Below are 27825 nucleotides of genomic sequence, written 5' to 3'. Positions count from 1 at the left end.
CCGACAGAGCTTGGAGCTGCTCCCTAGGTGACGCTCAATAGGGCCAAGAGTGGGAGCAGGTGGTGATGTCTTGGCCACTGAGCAGGGGACTGACACCCCAAAGCGCAGCTGAGCAAAAGGATGAAGCCCTTTCTTGGTTGGTTGTCCCCAAACGTGATGTTTTTGGGGCTGTGGTTCGTGCCCAGGCATGACCCCTCACACCAGCGCGTTGTCTGAAGGTGCTGGGACCTCCCTGGGGCCCAGCTCCCCAGAACAGGGCTGGTTTTGGCGTGACCCTGCGGGGGTTGGGGAGGGCAGGAGCCTGGGAGGTAACGGGACATGGCTCTGCCGCAGAGCTGTGAGTGAGTCACGCTGCTGTGACACTTACGGGAAAGCAGCCTCGGTGGTGGCAGTTTCCCAACTCTCCAGGGTCAGTTTCTGAGGCTCCTTGGTAATTTTGGCTTTACAGGACACTGAGATTTAATACTTGGAAGCAAACTGTCCAGGGTCAGGGTCGCAGAGGTGATGGCTGTCTGGAGCAATGGGAATTCAGTGCTTTAGTACAACATGCCCTATACCACCCTTCCCTTTCTGCCTGTTAGGGAAATTGAGGCACGGGGAGGTACCACAGCCAGCCCCTGGGCTGCCCCTGCCCCCAGGGAAGCTCTTTCCAGCCAATTTCCAGTCTCCAGTTGCCCTAACTGGGCCAATTGGCTCTTGCTCTCTGTCAGGCCTGCAGCCAAGATGCCCTGTCAGCTTTTTGTGCCTTATTGTTGTCCCTCTTAAAGTTGCTGCAGCCAGAAAAAAAAAATGAGATAGGACCAAAATATTGATGGATTTGACAGTTCCCCCCACTCCAGTTCAATCATACTAACTCAGAGCTGGGCAGCAGCTGCTGAGCACAGACTTCATCTGGGCTCACCACAAATTCCGCAGCCCAAAGGGAGGTTCTGTATCAAGTGATGCTGCTTTGGGGCAAAGTTGGACTCTGGGAATTGCTTCTGGCCCTTTTGGGGAGCTTTGGCCCACATGTGACCACACTGGGAACTGTTTAAAGGGTCTGAAGGCACCAAGAGCCCAGGGAAATGCTGGCCCAGGACTGGGAGAGCTTTGGCACCGCCGTGGCTACCTTTTGGGGGCTTTGGTTTAGGCTGGTAAAACCAGGCTAAGGAGAGAGACCTGGAGGAAGGTGAGAAGAAGGAAGAGAATTCAGTGCCAGGGAGAGTTTTGTTTGAAAATTTATTGAAAAATGCAGTACAAGAAGCAATACTGAACACTCAGGTCTGCCTAAACGCTACGGCAACTTTCCCTTTGATTCACTATGAAAATCCAAAATAACAGATCCCGTCACTAGTTGATCTAGAAAGTTTTGCAAACTTTAGAAGTTCCTATTTTTATAAAGAGTGTAAACGCCTAGCCTAGACAATTCACAATTGCCTTAAAAAAATTTTACAAAGCTCCTTCATCTTCTCAACTAAATTATTTTATTTATTTTTATATTTTTTTACAAGTTTCATCTCTAAGGCTGGGACACTACCACCTCTTAAGGTAATTGTACAATTAGGAAAATCAGCAAACCACAGTTTATTAAAACCAGAAATCAGTCAGTCCTTTGCTAACACATCTCTGTTGGTCAAGGGATTGCTACTGGGCAACTGGAGCTGCCATTCCAGTTTAATGGAAGAGAACAGGAGCTCCTTGCCTTCCTTTCTATAAAAACATTCATTCATATATAAATAGCTTCCATATAATGTATATTATACAATCAAGACAGTCTCTGGGTGAATTTGTGGAGTGGGAAGAGCTGGGAACATTCATATAAATAGACCTTACTTAGCTGGTTTGTCCCTCGAGCTGACACAGCATACTCAGAGCCAAGGATTTTAAATCCCACCAGAGGTGGAAGGGGAGTGGGCAGCCCCACCACGGCATTGAATGAGGGTGAGAGAAGCTTCTTCTGCTTTTAACTTGTATCTTCTTCCCAAGCTCCTGTCCAGCTCCTGGGCTTGGGCACCACGTTGGCAGGAGCGGGGCTGGAAACTCCTGAGGTCAGACAGCAGGTGATGGCAAAGGGCACAGGAGGCCATGACTTGTTTAAATTATTCCAGGAGAAGCAAGAACTCCGCAGGGGAAGTGTGAGAATAGACAACCTGGAAACAGCCACCCAAAATCCAGGGAAAAAATAAAAATAGGGTTATTCTAGTCTATGGGCCCTTTAACAAGGGACATCCGCAACCACAGTGAGCACATCCTTTTGGAAAGGAACCACCTCTCCTGCCAGGTTTCTCACCCCAGAAATCCCCTGCTTTGTCTCACTCATCATGCTCAGGGCATGGGATACCCCAGGGGAACATCCAAGGACCAGATTCCCCTAAATTCTCCTGACAGCAGAGTGCCGTCAAGTGCTATGGACAAACTGAATTTATCACGCTGGCTCTGCCTGGTAAAGCCCAGAAATCCTCTCAGCCACTGCTCCATGTGCCCCTTCACTCCTCAGGTGGCTGTTGCCAAGTGAGAAGGAAGGACTGAGTAGCAAAAAACTCAATTCCCAGAAAAAGGACAGTGCCAGAGGGTGCTCAGCATGATGGGTGTTTAAGGCAAGCATTACCCAACTAAGTTGAGAACAGCAGAGACACAGACCCCTTCCAGGGTCTGCCTGGCAGAATAAGGAAGAAAAGGGCTTTTCAGACATGGACAGGAAGACTTAATCTCTACACTACAGCTGTGGAGCCCAGGACTCTCTAAATCCCCAGAGCACGATGCCCTGAGGAAGGCAGAGCATCCCGGGAGGGGACCCTGCACCCAGAGCAGCCCAGAGGCAGCTGCCGGCATGGGAAGACTGGAGGCTGAGCAGGACCCAGGGCCAGCAAGGCTCAAAAAGACCCAAAATCCAGCAGCGTCTCCAATCAATACCGACAGCTTAATTAAAATTGCACCTGAAGCTGAGAAGCTGCACCAGCCCCAGCGCAGTTCCAGGGCAGCTACACAGTGGAGTCTTTGCAGCCTGAGCTAAATTCAGTGACTTCTGAAATACATTATTTAAATTTAAAACTGGAGAGCATTTTTCTTTATTGCCATTTTCCTCCCATCCTCACCTGAGGAGCAGAGCACTCCCTGCCCTCAGCTACCACTGTGCCACATTATATATATATATATTTATACATTAAAAAAAAAAAATTAAAAAATCACAATCTCAAGTGGACTGAAGTGTTCACAGGTGTCTGGGCAGACTCTTTACAGAGCTTGGTTGGTTTTTTGCTTCTTGAATCTTGAATTTAAATGCTGAAAGGACAAACCAGGCAAGAACATTCCCACGAAGCTGAGAGAGCAGCAGTGGGAGCACGTCCAGCCCCTGAAATCACGTTTTTGCATCACCGCTTCTGTGCTGGAGATGGCCCTGGGGGTCTGTAAGCTCAGCCTCAAGATTCAATCACCCTGATATTTCATTCCAGCAAGGGGGTCATGAAGCCAAATCCAGACCCTTAGGCCAGTGTGGAAGAGGGAATGGCAGCACTTCCCATGTGGTTTGGCTCTATCACAACCAGCAACACTTGACACCTCCTAAAATTCCTTGTTCAGCCTCTCCAAATACAGCTTGCAGGCCTAGGAAGGATTGTCTAAAGGAGTTTAAATTAAATGATAGTAGGATACATGCTCTGGGAAATGGGTAACGTGTTCAGCTTTAAATAGCACTGTGAGGGGAGGGAAAAAACCCAACCCATGACTTACAAAAAAAAAACCCTCCCTAATTTAAAAATCATGAACACAAACAAGTGAAAAACTATGACACTGAAAAACTCAGTTCCTGTGAATGCTGCACAAGCCTACCTTAATAGCATCCCGAGTCCAAACACCTTAAACACACACTTCTACGGGCTTTTTAATTTAATGGCATCTAGAAAACACAAACAGGTGGGGAGCACTCGGCAGAGACACACAGGAAGAAGGCAAGATGCTATCACAGTCCTCTTAAAGCTCTAAAATTCACAGTATAAGATACTTGAAGCAACTTCCAGTATTCCTTAAATCTAGTCAACTATTCAGATGTGTGCATAGGCTACACCACAAAACCCTACTGTGATCACACATCAGGGCTGGAACCCAGCGGGGAGGGAGCTCGGAGCAGCCCGGGGGTCGCAGTGGGGCTGGAGCTCCCCGGAGCTACAAAAATAATCCAGAGGCAATTGGAAATGCTGCACAAAGTCTGACTCTTTAAACTGACTCTCCTGGCAGAAGGACCCATGGCTTTGTGAAGGCGCGTACAGATCCCACACTGGGAATATGCATGGATACAGCTCCGATATCCCTGATGAGGCAGAGGGAATACAGGTTAAAACAGGGAGCCCTGGAGCCCTGCGAGGTGGAATTCTGTGTCTGAAGAGGCTTTGTGTGAGAGGGAATGCAAAATTGAAAACCTGTAAAAAATATTCAGTCCAGTTAGAAGTATGGCATATTTCTGTCACAATAGATATAAAAAAAAAAAAAAAAAAGACAAAACAAAACCCCATATCCAATAGGATCCAGTGGAGTCTGGAAAAATCCCAAGTAAAATGTCAATGCACAATGCTTAATAAATGATATGAATGTCTCTGAGTGTCAAGTCGGAAATCCAAGGTCTTTGTGCTCCAGGTAGTTTCTTGGTAGTTTTGCTGGGTTTCTTTTTCCTGGTGTTGTGGCTTGCAGGAATGTTTCCTATCAAGAGAGAAAGAGGGTAAGTTACAGCTACCAACAGCAGCTTGCTGGGAGAGACAGGAATCTGCCTCCCTGAAGCCAGATGGGAACTGATTTCAGGTGAATTATCACTAATGGCAGGTGAGAAGTGCCTGAAGGGGCTCCAGGAGAGCTGGAGAGGGACTGGGGACAAGGGACGGAGGGACAGGACACAGGGAATGGCTTCCCACTGCCAGAGGGCAGGGATGGGTGGGATATTGGGAAGGAATCCTTCCCTCTAAGGGTGGGCAGGCCCTGGCACAGGCTGCCCAGAGAAGCTGTGGCTGCCCCATCCCTGGAAGCATCCAAGGCCAGGTTGGACGGGGCCTGGAGCACCCAAGCACATAATGAATGTTTGGGAAGGCAAAGCAGCCTCATGGCAGGAGCTGTGTAGCTTTTAACCCATTCTGGCTCATTTTCACAGGATTAGTCTGTCTGTGACTGCCTCATCAGCCTCCATGGGTCTAACAGGAACAGCCTGAGCAGGACTCCGCAGAGAGCAATGATCATTTTACTTCAACTCTGACCCTGTTTACCCAAATCTCATGTGCACAGAGATCAATCACCCCCTGCCCCCAGCTGAGGTGGTCTCTACTCACACAGCCCGGCTACTCCTCTGCAATCTCTGTCTCCTGGTGCACAACCACTTTGGTCACCGACATGTCTGGGTGCTGCTCCTTGGCAGCCTTGATCGCCTGTGCCAGGACCTGCGGGACAGCATGGGAGAGCACAGGTTAGAGCATGTCAGAGGGTGTCAGAGCGTGTCAGAGCATGGCAGCCACCATCCCCAAGGGCACAAGAACCTGCTTCTAACTCTAGGGTGTGAAAAAGAAAAGTGGATGCACTTCATGGAATTACAGAAGATCCCAAGCTGGAAAGGACCCACAGGGATCATCCAGTCCAGCCCCAGGCCCTGCCCAGACACCTCAAATCCCACCCCGGGCATCCCTGGCAGCGCTGCCCAAATGCTCCTGGAGCTCTGGCAGCCTCGGGGCCGTGCCCATTCCCTGGGGAGCCTGGGCAGTGCCCAGCAGCCTCTGGGGGAAGAACCTTTCCCTGCTCTCCAGCCTGAGCCTGCCCTGGCCCAGCTCCAGCCGCTCCCTGGGTGTTGTCCCTGTCCCAGGAGCAGAGATCGGAGCTGCCCCTCGGGAGGAGCCGCAGCCCCCGCTGAGCTCTGCCCTCAGTGTCCTCTGCTCCAGCTGGACACACCAAGGGCCCTCAGCTGCTCCTTATGTGGCCCCTCCTGACCCTTCACCATCTCCACAGCCTCCTCTGGAATCTCTGTAATTGTTTTAGGTCTTAAACTGTGGTGCCCAAAACTGCCCCCAGGACTTCAGCCACACACTTTGGTGACTTTAGGTGGTATTACATTATTTCTGAAAGGAAAAGCACTATTTGAAGAATACCCCCCCATCTCTCCACTGCCCCATGGCAGAAGATGGATGAGAGCAATTAAGCATAACCTGCTTATTCTTCCAGCAAGCGTGATAGGCACATTTCAGATATCTCAGACATTTTCTGTTGGAGTTAATAAATTAGATCTTGTCATAAGAATATTTTCCACCCCCACGATACTTGCGACTAAATTTAAATTCAAAGTATAATTCTCTGATGACAAAACCATCACTTCCAACACACGCAAGAGGCCAATGAGCCTGAGTCATCAGAAAGGTTTCATATAAAGCCAAAGAGATGTAGCACAGGTGCTGAGTGCTCTGAAATTACTTCTGGCACTGTAGAGTAGCAATAGTGCTTCAAAGTTATGGGAAAATGAATCCAGATCAGCCAGATGTCAAGGAAAACTTTTATTTCACATTTTAATGGATTTTTTTAAAAAAACCTACGACTGTCCAAAACAATTCTGGAATCAAAACTTTGCTGCCAACACCAGCTTCAGAATGAAATTCAGTTTTGCTGGCTCAGCTGCATAATGTCAAAAAGGAATTTTCTACTGATATAGAATCATGGAGTGGCTTGGCTGGGCATGGACCTAAAACCTCATCCCATTCCACCCCCTGCCATGGGCAGGGACACCTTGTACTAGACCAGGCTGCTCCAAGCCCTGTCCAACCTGGCCTTGGAACACTTACAGGGATGGAGCAGCCACAATTTATAAAAATATGAAATTTTATTTCTACCCCAGTATAATTTCCCTGGCTCATTTTTTGGTGACATTTTCTTTGAACAGGCAGCCTGACTGATTTTTGCCAGCTCTGGGAAACTCTTTTGGATTATAGCCACACTCCTACCTGGTCATGGTCTACATCTGCATCTCCTGTGATGACAATCCTCTTCTCAATCCGTGTCTCTGAAATGCCACCTTTCACAGTCTAGAAAAGACAGAAAAGCCACTGTTAGTGTAGAAGTGCAGAGGAGTTTGAGCTCACTGGGGCTGCCTGTCTAAAGACAGTATCCAAAAATAGTGTCACCAAATAGTGCCGTTGTACCTGGCATTAGAGTCATGGGAAAACTGCTGCTGCTCAAGGAAAAACTGTCAAAGAGTCATTTTTTATAGCTGAGCCAGGGAAGAGCTTTTCCTCACAGTACAGCTCTCCCTGCTGTCCCACAGGACAGTCAGAGTCCAGACTGTGCTGCAATTAATGCACAATCCACAGATTTAACACAACCAAAACTGAACCCCTCGTGCTTTGCTCCAGGTACTAATCACGTATTTGAAAGGACCTTCCAAAAGCTTTTTTTCCCTCTCACTCATCCCTGCCCATCTCTCCTTCAGGTTGTTGTCTGAATTGGTGTTTTGTGGTGCTTCCTGGTGTTACCTTGGTGATCTGGGTGGTGGTGGTGCTGCTGGTGGTTTCCGAGGTGATGGTCTGGGCAGTCAGCAGAACGCCAGGGTCTAAATCCCCATTGCCACCGTCTGTCTGTGGGACACAAGAACAGGCCCTGAGCAGTGGGGACAGAAGCAGGGGCTCCACATCACCAGAGCCAGACAAGACAATCTGAGGACAGCAGCTCCATCATGGACCACAAGACACAACAAGTCAGCCTGTGCCTATGTGCACAAGAGCTGGACAGGTCTCTGAAAGCTCAAAGTCCCTGTGCTTTGAGGTTGGAAAAGCACAGATCCTGCAAGAAGGACCTGTGACACTCCTCAGATCAGGAGGGCTGGGATGTACCCCAATCTGGGCACGCTGCTGGCACCACAGTACTGGTCATACTGTCCATGCCTGAACCATGACAGGAGACCAGCATGGACACCAATCCCAAATTCCACCTGCCTGTATCCATGGAGATCAACAAAGCCAAGAGCACAACCTGATTCAGAAGGTATTTGTCACCCTCCCTCCCTCCTGACTACACCTTGCACATCCCTCACTTTATGCTCTGCAGAAGCAGAGAACATCCAGACATTTGCTGAAACAGGAGTAACTTTTAGAGCTGGTTCTTGGTTCTCACCCTGCATGACTCGACTGCTCAAGGTCTGCCAAAAATCCCAAACTAAGTCATCCTGGCCAGCTCATCCTGGCCGTGCTTTCCATGTGCCCACTGGGCAGCGTGCTCGCTCAGCACTGGGACAATATCTGGAATTACCACAAGGTGGGACCATTTTCCACAGACTAGAAGAGATCTCATGGCACATCACACCATGCATGCACAGCCCACTGATCCCAGCCCTGTAGATGACCTTTCCTTTCCATTTCCCAGTTAGAGCAAAACTGCTCTATTCACCTGCTCGCTGAAAGCCAGGGCAATGCTCACCACCACTGTCTGAACCATCTCTCTGATCCTGCAGTTGGGAGGATGCTGAGCAGCCACAGGATTCCTTAGGAGTCCCAAATTACACAATCATGAGATTCCTGCATCCATAACAACATCCCACAGTCACTTCACTGCAACAGCAGAGCACGGGTTGCTGCTGACAACCACAGTGATGGCAAAGCCAAGCTGACACAGGCTCCAAAATCTCAAATACATAAATAAAGGCTGAGAGAGATGGGGGTGTTCAGCCCGGAGAAGGGTCTGGGAGACCTTAGAGCCCTTCCAGGGCCTAAAGAGGCTCCAGGAGAGCTGGAGAGCGACTGGGGACAAGGGACGGGGGGCCAGGTCACACGGAATGGCTTCCCACTGCCAGAGGGCAGGGATGGACGGGATATTGGGGAGGAATCCTTCTCTCTGAGGGTGGTGAGGCCCTGGCACAGGTTGCCCAGAGCAGCTGTGGCTGCTCCATCCCTCGAAGTGTCCAAGGTTGGACAGGGCTTGGAGCAATCTGGTCTAGAGAAAGGTGTCCCTGCCCACAGCAGGGGGCTGGAACTGGGTGAACTCTTAGGTTTCTTCCATCCCAAACCATCCTGTGATTTTGTGATTAAAACCTGTTTTAGATCGAGGATAATTTTAACCTTGGCAATGAATCCATACCGGAATATCCTGATATTGCTCCACTAACATTTTTACTTTACTGATCACCACACACCCACTCAAGTTGCATTTTATACAAAACATTTGGTGTTTAACAACCATTTCAATGTTGAAACCTAAGGATGACCAAATAATTTATAAACCAAGTTCTGAAGAGGCACAAACAGCCTCTTCAGGGTAGCTGGGAAAACAAGGCATCTCTTGCAGAAAAAAGGCCAACTCATGTTAACTTTGTACAGACAAATTCAATTCCTGAAGCCACCAGTGGCTGAAAATAAATTCTGTTTGCAAGCACATCTTGAAAAAATAATTACTCTTCAGGGATAGCAAAACCACTGCTCCTCTAAAAATACCAGATGCACCTGGAAATAGTGTCCACAGCATCAGTTAATGCGTCTGCTGCACTCAGACATGCGGAAAAAGGCAGGTGCTGCTGTCTCATCCTGAGGACTTGGAAACAAAACGTTTACTTGAGTTTAATTAAGCCCCTGGGAAATTTATCAGAACACACCTTACCTGTGCAGCTTCGTAGGTGATGGTCTTTGTCTCTGTATGGACAATGGGGACTTCTTTTGTGGGAATTTCGCTTTTGACGGCGCTGGACACATCAGAGATGGTGACAGTCTGTGTCTTCACTAGCGGGGGCTGTGAGACAGGGTTAAAAACATCTTGTAAACACCCAGTTCCCATCTCCACATCCTGACTGGGCTGTTCTGACACTGATCTGATAAAAGCACTGTGAGAACCAAGGTCAGCCTGGAAATCTTTGGGTTTAAGTCTCTGCAACGACACACTGCTCCGAGGGCAGAGATCAGGCGTGAGGATTAGACAGGCAGCAAAATCCTCCAGCCCTTCCCCACACCGTGGACTCTGGTCAGCCCAAACCAGGCATTAAGGGTTTATTGGGTGTGTCACAACACCACAGACGCTGTCTCCACTGATTCTTAACTTTCTAATTACCAGAAGCTCAATGCCAGCTGCCAGGAAAAGATGACCCTCATCTGTTGATACCAATGTCAGGATTAACACCAACCCTGGGCACAGAAAGACTTGATCACAGCTGAGCAGCTTTATCCTGACCTCAAGAGCAACACTGTGTTATTAAAAATCCTCATCAGATCTTTAACTTTTATTAAATCAATGTCAGATAAAACAGAAAGAAAAATAAGGGTGGGGAGAAATCAGTTGTTCCATCACCTGATGATTATCCAGAAGAAGACAGAGTTAGTTCAGAGCCAGTGCTTCCCCAGAGGGCTCGATTTCTGCCACCATCCCCAGCCCGGCCAGATGCCACTGTGATCATTAGGGGGGAAATGGGCATCTACTGAACCAAAGGCAACATCAACACTGGAGCAGGCAAAAATCCCTCCCATAGAGGGGAGCACAACGGGGGCATCAAAACACGCTGGACAGCACCTCAAATTTGTTCTGCTGTGCTGAGGGACAGCTGCCAGTCCAGCCTGTGCCAGCAAAATCCTTAAGGAGCTAAAATTACATGCTTTTTGAGCCTAAATATTGCCTTTTTGTGGGAATGCCACAGGATGCTTCAATCCAAGAAGAGCAAAGGGCATTGCACCGTGGCGATTGTATTTCATGCAAAGATAAATTGAGAGGGACTCATATTTAATGCAAAGACAAATTGACGGTGGCTCATATATAATTCAAAGATAAATTGAGAGGGGCATATTGCACTGACTGCAGGAGATGCACCAGCTCGTTAGCTCCAAGCATGAGTCCAAGCCAAGCAAACCCAACTCCTCTGCGGGTCTGTGGCATCTGCTTGCTGCAGTGTTTGGGTTCCCACTCCAAAGGCAGCCAGGGAGAGGGGTGCAGGAGCTGGGCTCACTACCTGGAAGCAGCGAATGAGCTCTGGCAGCCCGTTAGGAGCATCTGGGTTGGGACACTCGCCACGTGGCTTTCTAAAGGCAAAGCTGTCTTCACCATCCTCTGCCACCTCCTTCTCCTCTCCTCCCCAGGGCTGCCAGGGAAGTGCGGCAGGGCTTGGGGGAGGCTCTGGCTCAGAGAGCTCCGAGTCCTTCTCCACATCCACACAAACCCCCTTTTCACATGTCAGGTCCTCCTCGCTGGCAGAGAGGCTGGTAACCGCCTCCTCCTGCTCCTCCTCCTCTTTCTCCTCCTCGCTGCTTAGGGAGGAAGCACCAAAATGCCAGCTGGGAGAAGGCTGTGAGGGCACTGGAGTCTCACTAAAAACTACTGACTGCTTTGAGCCCTGCCATGCAAAGCCAGTGTTAAAACTGCTCCATTCTGGCACTGCAGCCACATCCTCTTGGGAGAGAAAGTCACTCATTTTCTAAAAAGAAACGGATACACAAAAAAGGCCAGGGAGAGAGAGAGAGAAAGAGAGCAGGGAGTTAGGGAGAGCACGAGGTCAGAAGGCATCAAGGCAAAACATCAGGTTCTTATCATATATCACATCTTCAGTAACACATGCAACAGTGGGGCTGGACACCGGAAAACCTCTGTGCTATGTGTGTTGTACCCAGTGCTTTACTGACACAGCCTTCCTGGTACACTAGCAATCCATTCTCCTAAGTATTAAGGAATTAATATGAAAACAACTCTCTGCACCTAGAGGAAGAGCCACCACTAAGCGCTTTTTGCTCAGTTAGGAATAATTTCAGTGTATCAAGTGGGGACTGGTGCACATCCAAAACTTCCACAGGCAGCAAAACCCATCACTAATCCAAAACCATCCCCTGAGTCTGCTTTTAACTCCTTGAAACTGTTGCCTCACCTTCTAACAAGAATCCCATGGCAATTAAAAAACTGTAATTTGTGCTTGAAATGTGGGGTCTGAAGCCTGTGGGTTATTTGGTGTAATTCATATTTTATAGACCAGAGGCTTTCACTTTGACTGACCTCCTTTAATGGCACAGCTCAATGGTAGGGTAAGAGCAGGAGCCACTTTATGCAAGAACAAACAGACACCTTTTTAGTATCATTTCAAGAAATGGCTCTTCCTCCATTTCTCATGGGTATTTTTCAGTTCTCTGCTTCTTTATGTTACAGACAGATTTAGCTGTAAGATTTCTATCCATTAGAATTTCCAGCCTCTTGTGCTTTTGTTAAGCTGTTGGGATATTGCTTAGCAAAATGCATTTAATAGGAGTGGAGGGAGAGCAAGCAGCACTGAGATGGGCAGGTCAGACTGCTCACAGGGAAAGGTTATTTCTGATCCAAACCCACTTCCACATGTGCTCCTCCAAAGGAATATTTAAGGGAAGACCTCAAGGCAGTTTGCAGATTTCTCCTGAGGGGCCACTCCGATCTCTGCTCCCTGGGACAGGAGCCAGGGAATGCCTGGAGCTGGGACAGGGCAGGCTCAGGCTGGAGAGCAGGGAAAGGTTCTTCCCCCAGAGGCTGCTGGGCACTGCCCAGGCTCCCCAGGGAATGGGCACGGCCCCGAGGCTGCCAGAGCTCCAGGAGCGTTTGGGCAGTGCTGCCAGGGATGCCCAGGGTGGGATTTGGGGTGTCTGTGCAGGGCCTGGGGCTGGACTGGATGATCCCTGTGGGTCCCTTCCCACTCAGGATATTCTACTATATAATTTCCAGATCCCACCCTCATTTCCTAACACAAGACTCTACATTGCAATATTCCACAAATCAGAACATGAATGGGGTTATCAGCTGTATACAGCCATGTCTTCTTGTTGGTTTAAAACCTGAATTTACATACTGTCAATATCATCTTCCCTTAATTATAGATGCTAAACCTTGCAAATTACTCATGGGACCTTGAGAAGACACAGCTCATCTTCTGGGGTTTAACGGAACATGCCTTAGGAGTGAGATTTCCTTACATAAGAGCTGGGACTCTACTGAGCCAAGAGAAGAATCACAGATAAAACGAAGCAGATTAAGCAGCTACACAAACACTGATGTATTTATGAGGCAAAAATCTGTATACAGTCAAAACAACCTCCCAGTTCCCTTTCACAGACCGGGAAAATAATTTGCATTTTGGAAGCATCTTGTATGAAAGATGCATAAATGAAGGGAGAGCTGGAAGAGAGCCTGTGCCGTGAGTATAGTGGTCACCAGTAGAGCCAAGTGCAGCAGCAAACATGCAAGCTGGAACGACAGAATGAAATCCTGATAAGATCAACTGATCAGAAGCACTTTTTGCCTTGCCTTCCTATTCCACTCATAAGAAGATAAACTAATGGTAAGGTATTTGTTTCTAGATAAAATTATCTATGTAAAACTCTCTCATAGGAATTTCAGCATGTGTTACAAATTCTGATCTTATCAAGATTTGTTTTAAATTGCAAATGCCAAAGCATCCCTATGTTTAGAGCTCAGATTTGCAGAGTTCCAAGCTCACCTTGAGACCCAGGAAACCTGAGAGGTGCCTGGACTGCCCAGCTACTCATTTCCAGGGACACAGCCCCAAACCAGCAAGGCCTAAGGCAAGCATGAAGCAGCTGAACACAGACTAAATTAAATACAGGACAGGATGCAATGCCCCAGAAGAAACAAACTGACCCAGACATGAATGCAACTAAAGCACCACCCTCAAAATACAAATCTTTGTGCCCCTGAAGATACAGCTGAAGCATTGCAATGTAAAGTGATACACAATAATTCAGACTGGGGATAAATTAATAACAGGCTTAATTGCATGTTTGGCCAAAAGGATTTATTTTTCTTGCAAAGTGCTTTTGTATAAATTGGTTTGCCTGCCTTTTTTCAAGACCCTGCTGTTTTGGATCAGGATCTATTTGTGTGATCCAGCCGCCCTGTGCTGTCAGAGTGGATGTTTTTTTCATGCTGCTGCCTCTCTCTGTTGAATACTCCATTATTCCCACCCCAAATCAGACCACTATCCTGCAGAAAACTTAAGGAGTGCTAAAATGATGTCAATTGCCACTTACTATTTAAGAAAAATTGCTAAACCCATGAAGTTATAGCGCACAATAACTCCCTACAACCACCACATGAAATGCCAGGAATCCCAGCTGGTTAATATCGCCCAGCCCTGTTCTTTTCCAGCATGACCATGGAATTGTTGACACTGTTATTAGGTTATCCCCAAACAAGGATCCACAGAAGCTCACAGGCTCGGAGTGACTGACTAGGGATGCAAAAGGAAACGATGTTGCTTTTGCAGCAAACCACACTCACCAGAGAGCGCTCCCAGATCAACTGATGCTCAATCTCACAGCTGGCAAAGCACTTGGGTAAAAAGTATTATAAAGCAGAAAACAAGAGATCCTTATTTTACAGTACCCACCATTGCCTTACAGAACTGCTTTGCCTTAAGGTAGAAATTAAAAAAGTTTAGAAGCTGTTCAACATACCCTGGCATTGAAAAGAATGGACATCACATATGGATTTATGGTTTTCAATGGATTTTTTCATTGCCATTGATCTGATCACAACATCCTGACCAGCCTACTCAGATGACAGAAGGATAAAAGAGATTTTGACCAAAATTAAAAGTAATGCTAGAAAATACAGTGTGCTCAAAGCTTCAAAAGATTAAATTATGTCATGAACAAGAATCCAATGTATTACACAACACACAGCAACCACCTCTAATCATTGCATCATTGACTTGGGAACATGAAACAACATCAAGATCAAAACTTAAATCATCAAAATAAAGTTGTTGGGCAATATGGTTCCTCTGCCCACTCCCACTGGTCCCCTTCCCATCCCTTTTGTGGGACAGGTACTCTCACACAAAGGGCTTTTTATTCCAAAATCCCTCTGCAGAGCACAAAGTAGTGGCACTGCAAGAGCTGCTTTAGTGCAGCAGCAGCAGGTGAGGAGATAAAATCAGGGTTTATAAACGCCAACAATTTTGTGCTGCTCATTCCACTTCCCTCATTCCATAAATGAAGTTACAGCTCTGCCTTGGTGCCAGGCTCATCTCAGGGACCAGCAGCATGAGCAGCCAGATCTGCCTTCCTGAGATCAATCGTGACAGCACAGAATGAGCCAAATGGTTTATCCAAAAGTAAATAATCTCACAAAACTTGGGAGTTAAAACTGACTCTTGACACAGCCTCAAAACACAACCTGAGCTTCAACCAGCCAAAACCCACCAGAAGCTTGTGTCGTACCACTGAGCTGAGGAGCAGTGGTTCATTAGGAATGTGGTTTCTCCACTTACAAAACCAAAAGGAGCATTTTGTCCCCAGATTAATACACCAGGTAGGACAGAGGCTCTTGTAGCTGAGCTGTGCAGGACCTGCCACTTCTACTCTCAGAACAACTTTCTGTAATTGATTTTTCCTACACTTCAGTCTCCAAAGCGAAGAGGGAGAAGGTGTTAAGAGTGACATTAAGCATTTGGTAGAGGGCTCCTGCAAACAAAGCCTGTCTTAAACCAAGCTAGATTTAATCCTCAATTGAATTATTCTGGTCAGTTTGAGAGCTTAGAGCTGCAGCCTTGTGTGCTCCCTCTCCCAGGAGCACCAAACCCACACCCAAGAGTGTCCAGCAGACCCAGCACCCTGAATACCACCAGCAGTGACCCAGGGTCTGATGGCTCCTGCTTTGAGAAAGGAATACTGAGGGTTAGTGCAAGGAAGTCATTAACACAGGTCATATATAGCTTTCTTGGTTAATAAGCAGTAGAAAGAAAGATCTGATTTGCAATAGCATTTATTAATGATAAATGTACATATTTACAAAGAAAAATCTGAGAAAAAATACAAAACCAAAATAGTGTTCCAAAAGAGAGCATTTTAGGTAAAAAAGAAAGTGTTTCTAGTCCCCACAGACTGATCCAACAGGACTGTCTACCATTGCTAAAAGATCCCAAAGGGGCCCAAACCACAGCCAGTCCTTCCCTCCAGCCTCACAAACCACAACAGATGCAAACAGACACAAGAGGAACCACCTCTGCCAGGTCACCCACTAATAAGTACCGACCAAGAAGTTTTTTGCATGAATCCATAACCCTTTTTTGGGCTGAATTTATCCAGAAAGCTTCTTCCCTCTTTCTGTAGGCCAGAACAGGCAACATCAACTCATGATGAGGAAAGAAAGAAAACCCAATAAACCAGGGGAACAATTCTCAGAGTGACAAATTACTGACACTGATGTGAAGTGAAAGACACTTTGCCCATAACCATTAGGATCTGAACTTGATGATCCTTGTGGGTCCCTTCCAACTCAGGATATTTCATGATTCTATGACAACCTTCCCAGGAGCCTGTGGTACAGCAAAGCCTCATTACTCCAAACACAAACTACTTCCCTTGGTGCTGAGGTAATCCACCTCTCCTGATTATTTCAGGATAGGAGGGAGATATGGAATGCCTACCCTTTAGGGTCATCATTAGTTACTGGACAAACCACAAGGGAGGGGAGCTGGTCTTGGCTGAACACTGTGCCCTGACTGAGCTGCCCATGGAGAGTCCTCAGCTCACCTTCTATCACTCCTCGAGTGAGGCAGGACATGGGAAGAGATGCAGCCAACACCTTCATTTATCTGGTCCCTTTTAGCAGTTGAAAAAGGGATGTTGTTTTACAGCGATGAACACCTCGAGTATCAGCACACACAGAGCCCCACACCCAGCGCAGCCTGGGAGCTGAATCCGAGTTCCAAGCTATTGGCTCTGCCACATGTGCTGCTTCAATATACTGGTGTCCACCTTTTCCTAAAGCAAGAAAGCACAAGAAACTGTGTGTTTTAGGTGGTGCTCAGAAGAGCTGGAATCTAGGTAAGGAGATTCAGGAAGTGAGTGTGGAGCGAACTGCCAATATTGCGATGGGAAGCACCAAACCCCCAACAGCTCCCAGTGGGATCCTACACATGAGCACCAAAGAGCTGAGTGACCACACCACGAAACACTGGGCAAAACCACTGGCAGACTTACCCTACCTACGTCACCAGCATGCCAGTCACCAGAATGCCATTGCAGGAGGGATAACTCAGCTCTCCATCACTCACAGCCTGGCACTGCACCAGCCAGGCCAAACAGGGTGTGCGAACCCCTGTGTTAATGGGTGCCAGTGTCGGGGCAGGCGGCCAGGAGCTGCTGGTGGTCCCAGCAAGTTTGTTCCTGAGCAAAATAGGAACAAAGTACATGTCTTGGTTCCCTTACAGATCCCCTGAAATCTCAGTCCTTAAACAGCACTAGAGCCAGTCAGCTCTCCCTGTGCACAGGGATGACAGCAGGACTCATAAAATACTCCTCTCAGTGCTGCATCCTGTGCTGACATCGTGGGAAAGGGGGGAAACCACAGCACTGAGGTGTAAGAGATATGGAATGTGCACAAACGGGATACAGAATGCGCAGGAATGAGACCTTACGTGGATTGCCATGGACTGTCACTCCCTTTGCATTACAAGTAAACAGGAAAAAAAATGCAGAGGAGCGACTGGGAAAGGGGCTATAGCCCAAAGGGCACATCCCTGGGGTGTTGGACAGATGAGGTTTCTGTTCCTGGTAAGTTACAGGTTTCCTCTGTCAGGAGGGATCATATCTACCTGGATAAATACAGATAACTGGCCTCTAAATTGCCAGGGAAATAGAAAGCATTTGTTCAATTTCTTTATACTCTGCAGTGATAATTGGTATATAAATCCCAAAAATGTTCCTGAGTGTTCTCAGAGTGTAAAGTTTCCAAGGCTTTTGCTGATGACAACCAGCCTTATCTCAAGATTAAAAAAGAGAGAAAGAGACCATTTGAATTGAAGAGTTACAGCATTGAGTTGAGGTGACAGAGCCTGTTACCCTGCTGGGATGAGACACCCTGAGCACTCTGGTCTAAGGTTGCTCTGGGCAAAGAGTTTTAGACTTCAGGTCTTTTGGAAATGGGTGACAGAGCTACAGAAACCATGACTTTGCCAAAGCCACCAGTGTGGCTTCCAAGTTCTTGTCACTAGATCAGAAATGCAGTAAACTCAGCAGTGCTGAGCATCCCAAGCAGTGACCCTGAGCAACGGCTTTGGGATGGAAGCACCTGTGTGTTCAACCTGCTTTTCTCCAGGAAATACAAACAGAAAATGGACAGAGAGAGATCCAAACAATTCCTGTGTCTTCCCTCTCCACACCATGCTGGGGAGAACAAACAATCCCTGTTCTTCATCACAACTGTTACCATCTTGGGAAGGAGATGCAGGCAGGGAATGCCAGCCAGAAGCATCCTCTGACTTCTTCCATCCTGCATTTTCTGCACAGCACATGACACCCCAGCATCCTTCCCCAGCTCTCTTCTCCAAGGCCCACCTTTGTCTTCCTAAACTCCACACCAAATCCGCTGGAGTCCAAGTGCATTCCAACGGATGCTCCAAGGGACACAGCCTGCCGACACTCTCCTTCACACCAGACTATGCCTGGACAACAACCCTCTGGCTTCTACGCTTCCTAGTGCCAAAGGAGGAAGACTGTGTATTAAAGGCAGTGTATTAAAAAGGGAAGAGTATTTTCCAATGAAAAATCAGCATCCGCACAAAACAAAGTCCTAAAGGCACAAACTGGTGAACTAATCGGAGCAGGTTACAAGAGGAATTGGAAAGATTCCTGTGGGATTAAAACAAACAGTTTCACTAGCAACCTAAGTTTCTGAGACAGCATTCAGAGCCTCAACCTGTACATAGAGAGCAAGAGGTGGCTCGAGTGGTCCATGATAGTCCATGGACCCTCAGACCAGACAGCACATGCCATGTTTGCCTTATTCCTTCAAAGTTATCTGCTAGCTTCGTAAATAACACTGTTCACATGGATACAGATCTAGAGAGGGTTATAAATACAAGTATTTATATATATTCACACATTTTAGTCCATGTAATGAAGGCCTCCTCCTTTCTCTTCCATGCTGCTGGAGCAGCTGCTATCACTGGTGGCACTTCTCAGAGTGACTGTGTCCAGCCCAATCCTCCAGTGGACACAGGAGAGCATGGATTAGTGCTGAAAGGAGATGGGGGGCTCAGCTCAGCCCCATCATTACTATTTACAGAAAAGAAACCCCTCAGACACAAAGTCCCACCTTCCCTCCAGCTCACAAACCAGCTCTGCTCAGCCAGCTGGGCTGGAGCCTGCACAGCTCAGCCAGGGTAACTCGGATAAATGGGAGCATCATCCAGACATTTACATTGTAGGCAATAAACAACAACCAGCATGCAACGGTTTGGTCAAAGAAGTCAAAAACTATCAAGGATTTTAACATTAGAAGGGTGTCCCCATGTGGCCAAGCCAACATGCCAACAGAGGGAATGCTCAAACAGCAGGTAACTCCATCCCTGTGACCTGAGCAAACATGCCTCAGTTAGTTCCACACAAATCAAATAAAACACATCCCAAGTGCCCCAAGACCATCAGACTCCCAAAAAATTATTAATCTAGGTTTACAATAAATATCTCCTTGCAATGGGTTTTCTCCTTTAACACTATGTATTTTCTTGGATGTGAGAATAGGCATGGAGAGGGAAGCTGGGATACTTTGTCAAAGGCTTCCTCCACTAGGAAATGAAAAGCTGACCCTGTCCCTAAGTTATCACCAAGAGCAGCAGTGAGAATCAGCACTTTTTATTTAAATGCCAATCTGAGTTTCCTAGAAACGGAGTGGTTATGGATTAGATTCCAATGTTCTTCCCTAGAGATTCGACCTCTTGTTGCCCACTGAGGCTGTGGACTCTCCATACCTGGAATTGTCCAAGGCCAGGTTGGATGGGGCTTGGAGCAGCCTGGTCTAGTGGAAGGTTCCCTGCCCATAGCAGGGGGTGGAACGAGATGATCTTTAAGGTCCCTTCCAACCCCAAACCATTCCAGGATTCTGTGATTCAGCAGATTCCTGCAAAGCCCCTTTTAGATCAGTGTCAAATGTTCTTCAGGTTGTGAACATCTTACATTTACAACAACAAGCTCAAAAGCAATTCTCCAGCAGTTCCTATGGGAAGTCTACAGAAGCTCAGGAAAACAAACTCTCCTCCCATCATTTCCTCCCTCCATCTGGCCTCCCACAGCAATTGGGAGCACAGTTCACCGAATTTGCTTTTGCACCATAGGAAATTTCAGAACGGACCTGGCAATCCATGACCACTCCTGCCAGGTCCCATCACAGCCACACAAGGACATGCAGTGGGATTAATACGACAGTCACAGGGTGTCCCTCCCTGGGACAGTGAACTACGGAGATCAAAGACCAGGACAAGGAAGTTGCAGCAGAGACTAGAGCCAAGAAATTCAGGAGCTTTGGTCTTGAGGTTTCAACATGACCCTGTTGCCACTCAGAGAAAGAGCAGCCACCAAACAGTCAGTGCTAGGACCAGGAGAAAGGACATCATAAAGGGAATACGTGGAGAAGGAAAAATGCTAGAGTACAGCTGACACTTTTTGAGTGATTTCTGCTCTTCAGGGATTGCAATAGAAACCTTTGGAAGAGTTGCTTCACTTGCTGGCCGGGGAAAGGCTGTCTCAGTAGGTATCTCCTGCTTTTTTAGTTTGTCTTCATCCTGTACTAACAGAGGCCGTTCCCGTGTCTGCTTTCATGGTAGAAGATCAAGAAAGACAGAGAGAGATGAACAAAAATGACAGATGGAAAGTGCCCAAAATGACACTTGGAGATGTGCAAAGCGTTAGGGCAGCTCTTCTCAGCATAAAATAAACTGCCCTGGGGAGCAGAGCCACTGGTGACCTGGGTCACACCAGCCCTGGAGCTACAGAACCATGTCCTCTCTGCACAGCTCATCAACATCTGCATCAGGATCATGGGTGTTTGGTGCCTGCCCTCCCAGAAAAGTGGATTCTCAAAATCTTCCAGAGTGTTTTGGAATTGGAATGGTTGAGAAAAAGGTTTGAGGCATTCGAAACAGGAATGGTGCAGTACAAAATGTGGTCTCTGACAGCCTCCTAATCTACAGTGCCCTTAACACCCAGCGTTTGGAAAATCCCACGGAACAGCCAGACTGCAGAGCAGAAACAAAATGGTTTTCCAAAGTTCTGACCAGAGTATCAAAATTTCGATTGGTTTGAAAATTCTACCGGAACAAGTGAAAAACTGTAAATCTTAGAAATCCCACACATGGAACGGGCAGGATGGCAGTAGGAACAGTGCAAACTCCTGGAATTCTGCTCCATGTTTAACATTTTTGTTTCTGGAGTCTAAAGAATGATAAAAACCCGGAATGAGTAAATCAGCACACAGGACCATGCAAGGGCTTCAGCACTTCTGCTGAAGAAAGAAAACATTGTGGGAATGTTGCTGTTCCGTAACTCTGCATCCCTTTAGTTTGCCAGCCCTGGTCAAACCCAAGTGTATTTAGGAGAGGAAAAACTTGGCTCTAAGCTCCCTCAGCTGAGCCAACCTCCGCTGGTCAGTGCGGTATTTTGGGACTGGTTCTTTGCACACCCCTAAGTGGTGAGAATTCGGGAGAAAGTAGCTGGGAGACTGGGCAGCAAAAGAAAATATAAAATGCAAGAGTAACATGATCATTAAAACAACAACAAAAAAAAAACGGAAAGAAAGACAACATAAAAAGAACAGGGAACAGTTAAATTTTCAGAATTGCTTTCGTCTCCGAATACACGGTTATATCGGTCATGCAGCTTTTTCGAACCAGCCATGCATCAAAATAAGCAAAAACTGAAAGCTGCAAAAGCTGCAGCAGTGCCAAAGTCCTCTGGGTGTGAGTTATGAAACTACTTCATGTAGCCAAAAGAAAAATGTTATCCAGCAGCTGCTGTTGAGTTTTTGCTCCGTGCCATTGCAATAGCAAGTCTGGTTCAGAAGCACAGATCAGAGCAGCAGCTTTACCTCAAGCCCACCAACCTGTCTCTCAGAAGATGGGACAGTGACTTTCTTGACCTGGACACACAAAGCGTGTTAAGGTTCAGTTGTCTCATAATAAAACATACAGGAATAGCAGGAAAGTGGCCCCTGGCAAAAAACCCTTTGGCCACTAAGGCAGGGTGAAGGTACCACCATGAACAGGAGCAATGGCTTTGCACAATGATTTACCATCCTTAAGTTACCATCTGATTTATGATCCTTCAACACATGCAGGTGAGGGAAAACTTTCTCCCCAGTCAGTGCCTGGGGAAGATGCATTTCTGGAAGTTCATAGCAGGACATGGCCACCTCCAAGTGAGATCACTTCAAAGAGGACCAGATTAAGAAGAAATTTCCAGAAATGCAAATCCTGGGCTGACACCAATTCTTGCAGTGCTGCAGACCCACTGCAGCCTTAGGTGGGACAAGCCCACACCATCCAGTTACGGTGACCAGCAGCCCTCCAAGATCTCAGTGTGGTCACCTTGCAAGAAGTTCTTCATAAAAACCAAGAATAACATTGTTGAACTGAATTTGTGGAGCTTGAGAGCCTCTGCTCTATCCCACCCACACCCCAAAACCCACGTGGCACTGTGAACAGAGCTCTGCCACCCACACTCCTGGGGAATCTATGCTGAGGCTCAGCAAGAGGGCAAAGTCCATCTGTATGTTAAACAGGGTAATCCCAATGATAGATTGCCCAGAGCAGCTGTGGCTGCCCCTGGATCCCTGGAAGTGTCCAAGGCCAGGTTGGACAAGGCTTGGAGCAGCCTGGGACAGAGGAAGGGGTTCCTGCCCATGGCAGGGAGTGGCTTTAAATTCCCTTCCAACCCAAACCATTCTGAGATTCTCTAACAACCAACCCTGACTAAGTTCGTTTTGGGGATCTCATTTTTCTAGCAGGCAAAAAAAGCCCTTTAGCTGTCCTGGCTGTACTCCGAGCTTTGAGGAGCCTGTAGTAAACTTGGTGTTAAAGCCCTTGTATGTGTTCCAATAACCCTCCATCCACTGCAAGATTATTTCCTGATTATAAGTATCTGCCTTGTTTGAAGATTAAATACTAGTTCATCTGCAGGGCTGTGGGACAGAAAGGGAAAAACTGGGCATTCAACCAGGAGAGTCTTCAATTGCCCCTACTTGCAGTCAGGATGCAATTTCTCTGTTGCAATAAAAAATTGCATTTACTACTTAAAAGACTGATTACCACAGGCACTAACTACAGTTTTACTCACAAGCTCCAAATCTGAGCCAGTTATCACCAATATGACACAGAGGTGTCTGTTAGCCAAGAATAAACCAGTTGGTGACTGGTTTTTCCTTGAAAAATTACCTTTTTAAGGAAATTAGCTGAGAAACTGTGAGTGTATGTGGTTACTAACATACAGTTCCTGGAAGGAGGGAGATTCCTATCATGTTTGAACAGCCCTGCTGTGGCCACCCAAGGAGTCTTCTCGAAGCCTCCACAGCAGATCACCACCTGGAGTTCCTAATGCAAGTCTAAACCCAATGACACACCAGATTAAGTGGAGAATAAAGTGAATTTGGAAAAATCAGCCCATCCCATTGCAGATAACCCAGTGCTTCTCCACTGGGTTATCTGCAATATTACCTCTGAAGTAATAATTTAGGTCTTTGGATTTCTGGCTTGCCAGGGATTTTTCCACATTTTGGGGAGATCCAGGAATGAGCCAGTCCCCAAATCAGCCACGGGAAGTGCTCTCTAGCATCACACTGACAGCAACACTTCAAATGCCAGCTAAGGGATTCTTATATCCTTCTCTACCAAAAAATCAGATTTTTATGACACTGTGACTAAAGCTTTGATTCTCTCAGAGAACATTCTGCATGTTACAAGTCACTACTAACTGTTACAATTCAAAATAAGCAGAAGCTAAGGGGAGCTGAGGCTGAACCCCACACTGCAAAGCCGCCCCTTGGACACCCTGTGCCGAGGTACTCACTCCATCCACTCCCGTGGGAATCTGCCCGTTGACGTTGAGGCTTCGGAAAGGGGAGTGAGTGGACAAACGCTTGTCCCACTCACTCGGCCGAGGCTCCGGGACGGACTCCATGAAGTTCTTCTTCAACTCACTGATGTTGGCATGGTGCTTCTTTATTTCTTCCTGGGTCTTATCTAGATCCTATCAGCAAAAGGACAGGGTAAGTGAGGGGACACAGAGAGGCTTGGGACTGCCTAAGCTGTGCTTAGCAAAGCTGCGCTCAGCAGAGCTGCTGCCGACTTCCCAAACTGTGCTCACACTGCAAACACACAAAGGGAGCATCCTCTCTCCTCCTCTTGGATTAACTGGGATAAACAGCAATCACGGAACGGGGTCTCCTCCAGGAGCGGGAGATGCCATTGGTTCATCTCAAGCTACACCAAACCAGATGACAGCTGAGCTGGAAACTCATGGATTTTCCCCAAACGGGATTCTTTAAAGTTGCCAGACTAGGTTTGTTTGGGTTATTTAAATTAACATCTTTAAACTGTGTGGGTTTGCTTTCTTTTCCCTCTGCTAGCCTGAGTATTTCCAGGTATCAATACAATTAATGATCAAGAAAATGTTTTCCCAATTTTATTTACTCTCTTCATACCTGTTTCTCTTTTATCCTAGCAGGAATTATCTTTCCTTCTAGAATATCCCCATTAGCATTTTTCTTCTCCCTCTCATCTCATTCCTCCAGGAGCTACCATAGGAGGTTTTAGACTTCAGAAATGAAGATGAGATGATTTTTTTTGAAAAAAAAATCAAACAGAAAATTTATTTTATGCTCGATCAATCAAGAAACTCCTGCTAAAATTTTTCATCTGGAAAAGGTCACGTTTTTACTCTTTGATGCCAGTTTACAGAATAAACACACAGACTTCAAGGCAAGTCAACTTGTTGAAAGTAGTTCTTCCTTGCATGCAAACCAGAGGTTGTAGAAAAGAAAGCTTTTGCATAAGCCAAACAACAACTTTTCTGGACAGGGCCAAAAAGCAGCAAGAAAGGGGGAAATCAAGATCAGTGAAAGCATCGCTGGGAAATTTCATTGTTTTTGTGCTTTTAGTTGTTACTCAGCCCATCGATTTCAGAAGATGGGACAGCAAACGCAGCCCTAAAGGAGGGGCCTTCCCAAAGATCTTCATTCCTGCCGCTCACCCAGAACACAACACCCTCCCTCCACAGAGCTAGACCCCAAATGCCTCTTTAACAATATTTACTCTTTTTGGCACAGTTCTGGGGGGAAAATAACAAATTTTGGCTTCCATCCTAGATGAAAGTACAAGGCAGGCGCCTGTTAGGTAGGAGAAGAAAGCAGAAATGAGTCTGCTGTGGACTCTGGGGTAAATCCCTGGCTGATCCAAGAACCCCACAGCTGCTCCTGGCTCAGAGAAGAGAGAAGGACCACCTTGGCTTTCCAGCACTGTGCAGGAGCAGGGCCTGGGAGGGCTGGCAGAGGAGCCAAAGCCACGAGGAGCTACGTGGAGCTGGGTCTGGGGAGCACCTTGAGGAACCAGCTTGCTCAGCATCACCCTTTTCCTCCTGTTTTGCCCTTTCTGCAGGAACCCGGAGCACGTGGAGCATTAAAAGGCTTTCAGTAAAAACAACAGGCAGCTTCAGGAGGGTGATGTCTGCCAGGAAAATATCTGATCTGCCAAGTGCATGGATTAAAAAAATAAGGGAGTAAAGGGGGTCAGCCCAGTTGTAGGGGAGGGCTGGAGCACCTGCAACAGAACTGTGGGAAGGGGAGTGGGGAGGGAAAGGGCTCAGAGGCAAGTATTGCACTGACAGGAAAAAGGGGGTTAGAAGCAATGACAAAGCTCTCTTTGGGGTTGGGGAATTGGAGCTGTTTGAGTTGGGTGAAAAAGCAACAGGCACGGTCTTCAGAGCGCTCTGGCAGTGGCCGAACTCTGCCTATCATGTGCAGACCCTTCACTTGTGACTCAAAGCTCTATGTAGTAGAAAAAAAAAAAAAAACCAAACAAAAAAAAAACCCTCCAAAGAAACCCACACAGAAGCTGCAAAACTTTGAACATTCTGATGAGGAGAATGCAGTTAGTACACTCCACTTTCAAGAGATACCACCAGGGAAACTCTATAAGCTGCTGGTGGCTGCAAGTTTGAGTAGAAACACATTACACAGGACCAGAGTATCAGAAGCCACAAAACATCTGCCATAACAGAGTGTATTAAAAAAATAAAATATATGATTGGCATGGTCTGTTCTGAGACTGAGCTTGGGTGAAAGCAAGTGCAAAGGGCTCCCAAATCCAAAGGGAAGAGCTGTAATGTGGAAGGATGAGCCACCGGTGACCACTGAGCCTCTCTGTCAGATCCACAGGGACCTGGGACTGAGGTAGGATGAGGCCCAGGGGTGGTGAGGCGGTTCAAGGCCAGGAAGGGCTGGGAGGAGGATGGAAAAGCTGTAAACACCACTGCAGCATCCAAAAGGATCCCTCCTGCCTGAAGCAACATGGACATTGTGGTGGCCTGGACACCACAGAGTTGACAATTTCACGGAATCCTGGAATGGTTTGGGTTGGAAGGGAACTTAAAGCCCATCCCATTCTCCCCCTGCCATGGGCAGGGACACCTTCCACTATCCCAGGTGCTCCAAACCCCATCCAGCCTGGCCTTGGGACACCTCCAGGGATGGGGCAGCCACAGCTGCTCTGGGCAATCTGTTCCAATTTCACCTGCAGCTCATCCTGAATTTTGTATTTTCACAGACTGACTTTTCCCCTAGGAAAATAATTTGTTTCAAGCAGTGAAAATCTGGTCCGTGAGCCCCCCATTACAATCCATGACCCCCTGAGCAGCCAGCGGATCCCAGAACAGATCTGAGCACTGCCAATCATGTATTTTGGGTAGGTATGAGAGAATGAAAGTCAGAAGAGGAAGAAGGAAGAAGGCCTGCACATCATCATGTTTACTGTCACCATGCAGAAGCACAATTAAAAAATCAAATCAAATCAAATCAAAAGGTCTTTCATGCAAGAGCATGCAAAAACAAAGGCAGCAGCAGAAGAGGAAGAAGTTCAGCGCAGATGCAGAAGGTTTAGCAAATGCAACTCAAAAAAAGCTTTGAGTTCATACAAACCTCCAACATTAAATTGCTATGCCTGATATAAATGTTTTCACCATCTAGCCTCTTTGATCTCTTCTGTGAAAATGAAAGAAAAGGGGAAAACAAAACAAACAAAAAAAGCACAAAAAATTAAAATGTTGGTCTTGCGGGATCGATAAATTGGCAAATTAAAAAGTTAACTTAAGGTTGGAAGTGCAGCGCTGTGGCAGCGTGGGGTGGGAATTCCCGCTGGGAATGGGGTCTGGCACATGGAGAATGGGAGATGCAATGAGTCCTTTAAAGAGACAGCTCCCAGGGGGCCTTGGCTCTGGCCACAAAGAGACAATTCCTGGTTTTCTGTGGAAGCCTCGAACAGTCACCACACCACATTCCTGAGAGATGCAGGCCCACCCTTGGGTTTGAGGCTGCACTGCCTGACGGCATTTTCACGAGGTCCCGAAGTGCACAGCAACTGCACCTTAACCACTTTCCCATCTTGGATGTTTCCCTATTACTTAATCAATACCAAAAAAGCTTTCTCCTGGTATGGTTTTTTTTTTTGCATTTCCTGCAATGCAGGCTACATTTAGTTTCTAACTAAGTTTCTTACAGAGAAGAAATTTCATAAATCAAACCAAGCGTGTTTCTTTTGAACATTCAACATGCATAATTTTAGCCATCAGATTGTCTATGGGACAAAAAGGTATTAATTTCCAAATCAAGTATTTGCTAGTTTAAAGAAAATCAACACCCCAACCTAAAGCCCATGAAGAAATTGGAGCATTGTCTTTTTAAACAGGTTACAGATGCATGAATGACATGGCAAATTTGGCTAGTGAAAGGGTAAAATGGCTAACCTTCCTCATTCTTATCAGCTCTTCCTCTTTTTCTGCAGGCTGCTGCTGTTGGGCAGTGATAAAAAAAAAAAAAAAAAAGGTGTTGGTTCTTTTAACTACGTTT

At 46.9% G+C, this 27825-nt stretch overlaps 1 protein-coding gene across 35 annotated transcripts in view; it reads right to left on the bottom strand.

Moving 5' to 3' along the window:
* Positions 1-1201: 1201 nt before the first annotated feature.
* The window catches only part of EPB41 (erythrocyte membrane protein band 4.1), an 86326-nt gene continuing 59702 nt past the window's right edge, over positions 1202-27825 (bottom strand). For 6 of the 35 annotated variants that reach the window (XM_017739898.1, XM_017739905.1, XM_017739906.1 and 3 more), the window contains 10 exons: positions 27723-27767; positions 26899-26961; positions 23775-23954; positions 14209-14259; positions 10913-11374; positions 9580-9708; positions 7467-7568; positions 6939-7019; positions 5289-5396; positions 1202-4671 (listed from right to left, as the gene is read on the bottom strand). In XM_017739898.1, the coding sequence (XP_017595387.1) occupies positions 5298-5396; positions 6939-7019; positions 7467-7568; positions 9580-9708; positions 10913-11374; positions 14209-14259; positions 23775-23954; positions 26899-26961; positions 27723-27767 (1212 nt within the window). In that variant the 3' untranslated portion in view covers positions 1202-4671; positions 5289-5297. Of the gene's footprint in view, positions 4672-5287; positions 5397-6938; positions 7020-7466; positions 7569-9579; positions 9709-10912; positions 11375-14208; positions 14260-15680; positions 21433-21798; positions 21850-23774; positions 23955-26898; positions 26962-27722; positions 27768-27825 lie in introns of those variants that run through there. The other 29 variants (XM_017739902.1, XM_017739904.1, XM_017739914.1 and 26 more) reach the window with 17 other exon arrangements.

The sequence above is a fragment of the Corvus brachyrhynchos genome, unplaced genomic scaffold, assembly GCF_000691975.1.
Source record: "Corvus brachyrhynchos isolate BGI_N302 unplaced genomic scaffold, ASM69197v1 scaffold257, whole genome shotgun sequence".
NCBI lineage: Eukaryota > Metazoa > Chordata > Aves > Passeriformes > Corvidae > Corvus > Corvus brachyrhynchos.
The sequence above is the reverse complement of the archived record's forward strand: the minus strand, read 5'-3'. Positions and strand labels throughout refer to the sequence as shown.